Source organism: Pundamilia nyererei, unplaced genomic scaffold, assembly GCF_000239375.1.
Source record: "Pundamilia nyererei isolate P.nyererei 1_Seehausen unplaced genomic scaffold, PunNye1.0 scaffold00006, whole genome shotgun sequence".
NCBI classification, from domain to species: Eukaryota; Metazoa; Chordata; class Actinopteri; order Cichliformes; family Cichlidae; genus Pundamilia; species Pundamilia nyererei.
Window position 1 is genome coordinate 6,236,335 of NW_005187407.1, and position 1,716 is coordinate 6,238,050.

The 1,716-nt window shown below is 32.6% G+C and overlaps 1 protein-coding gene across 1 annotated transcript in view; it reads left to right on the top strand.

Annotated features, from left to right (window-relative positions):
• The window catches only part of vcana (versican a), a 47,855-nt gene extending 47,301 nt beyond the window's left edge, over nucleotides 1-554 (top strand). The window contains exon 12 of the mRNA XM_005722415.1: nucleotides 538-554. Within this exon, the coding sequence (XP_005722472.1) occupies nucleotides 538-554 (17 nt within the window). The remainder of the gene's footprint in view (nucleotides 1-537) is intronic.
• The last annotated feature ends 1,162 nt before the right edge of the window (nucleotides 555-1,716 follow it).

Genomic DNA, 1,716 nt, shown 5'->3' on the forward strand with positions numbered 1-1,716 from the left:
AAACACTAAAATCACCCTTTTTCATGATGGTTGTCTAGTCAATTTTAAAATCAACTGGGCTATTTAAAATCTATGCAAGTGTTCATTTTCTAATAGAAAGAAAGAGATTATACTGCTCATGTAAACATTAATATTGTGCTGTTTTAATTTGGGCTTCCTTTTTATTGCGCTTGCAAAGAACTCATATCGCATGAGTTAAACATTATGTTGCATACAAAGAGCTATAAACTTTCTTACATACAGATCTTTTCCCAGAATTTATAGCTCATTCTATAAAGGGGCAAATTATACCCTGACATGGTTTGACAGGTTTCCTGTATAGTAGTTATTCACATTCTAGATTAAAATATCACAAGTCTGGGGAAAGTTTTTCACTGATTGCTTGGTTATCAGCTTCTTTGTGACGGCAGCTTTTAGTATCAAATTATCACCTTTCATTCTCTCCTGCTGTCATCAGATATATGTCAGACGTTAATGTTTATAAATAGATTTCTATAGATAGATTTTAAAAAATGTAACTGACATTTTCTTTTGTAGGAGACAGTTCAATATGAAAGATTGCTCTCTAAGTGCCTATCGACAAAGCCTTTATCAACAGATGGAAATTGATGACTATCGTCTACTTCATAAGGAAAGTGTAGCTCAAGAAGCCTCTATTTTCTGCTCAAATATGTTCATTGCATAGCCTTTAATTAGTCACAACAGCATGTTTACAATAACTTATATAACTAATGCTGTGCATAATCACACACCAAAGACTCTTGCTGTCATCTGTTGTGGGGTAGCTTATATGTAAGTCTTTTTTTTTCTCTTTTGGTATGATTTCTAAAAAATTTGTTTCTGTTATTGTGGTCAATTAAGATCAGTCATTGAGAGAATGTATTTTGTGAATCACTCAGAAAGACTTGAACGTAACAGCTGTTTAGGCAGAGATGCGTATAATTTATTTTCAAGCTGCTCTTGATTGCTTTACTTGTTTTACTGATGAAATATGATTCTGTCACTTGGGCCTCACGGGGATTCTTTTTAAATGTTTTTATTGTTTGTTCACCAGGACGCCGGCAACATTTGCATGCTAACAATCTAAAAGTAATTACTCAGCAATATGATCCATTTACATGCCTTCTTCTTTTTCTTTCTTCTTCTTTGTTTTTTGTTTTTTTCAACTTTAATGGCAACAGTGGACCAAAGAACTCAGAGACACACATCAGCAATAATCTGCATCGATTTTGTTCTGTAACATTAACAGACGTGAATTTTTTTTTAAGGAGAAATGTTGTTTTGTTGTCTGAGTATTTGTCTGTGTGTTTTAGCCTTGATGTGCACATAATATGATTTTATATTTATAAGTGTTTCTTTTTTTAAAGATTACTTTACAATGTGAATGGTTGGTACGTTTGTGAATTTAAAAAAAAACCTGTTTTTTAACTGTTGTTTTTCCTGCTTTAAATCACCAATGAAATAAAATAAAGATTATTTACTTACAAAATTTAATTTGTTGACCAGAGTTTTTATTATAAAGGAAATGTGCAGCAAAATTGCAGAAGCCAGGTAATGAAGTTGAACAAATTTTAAAACATGGGTCTTCTTGCACTAAAGCTAATTTAGGATGCAGTGTGCACTACAGTGATTTCCCCAGCAGGTAGTGCTATCAGCCTTACTCATGAACCGAAGATTTTTTCTGCTATCACGTTTCATTTTTTTTAGCACCCACAC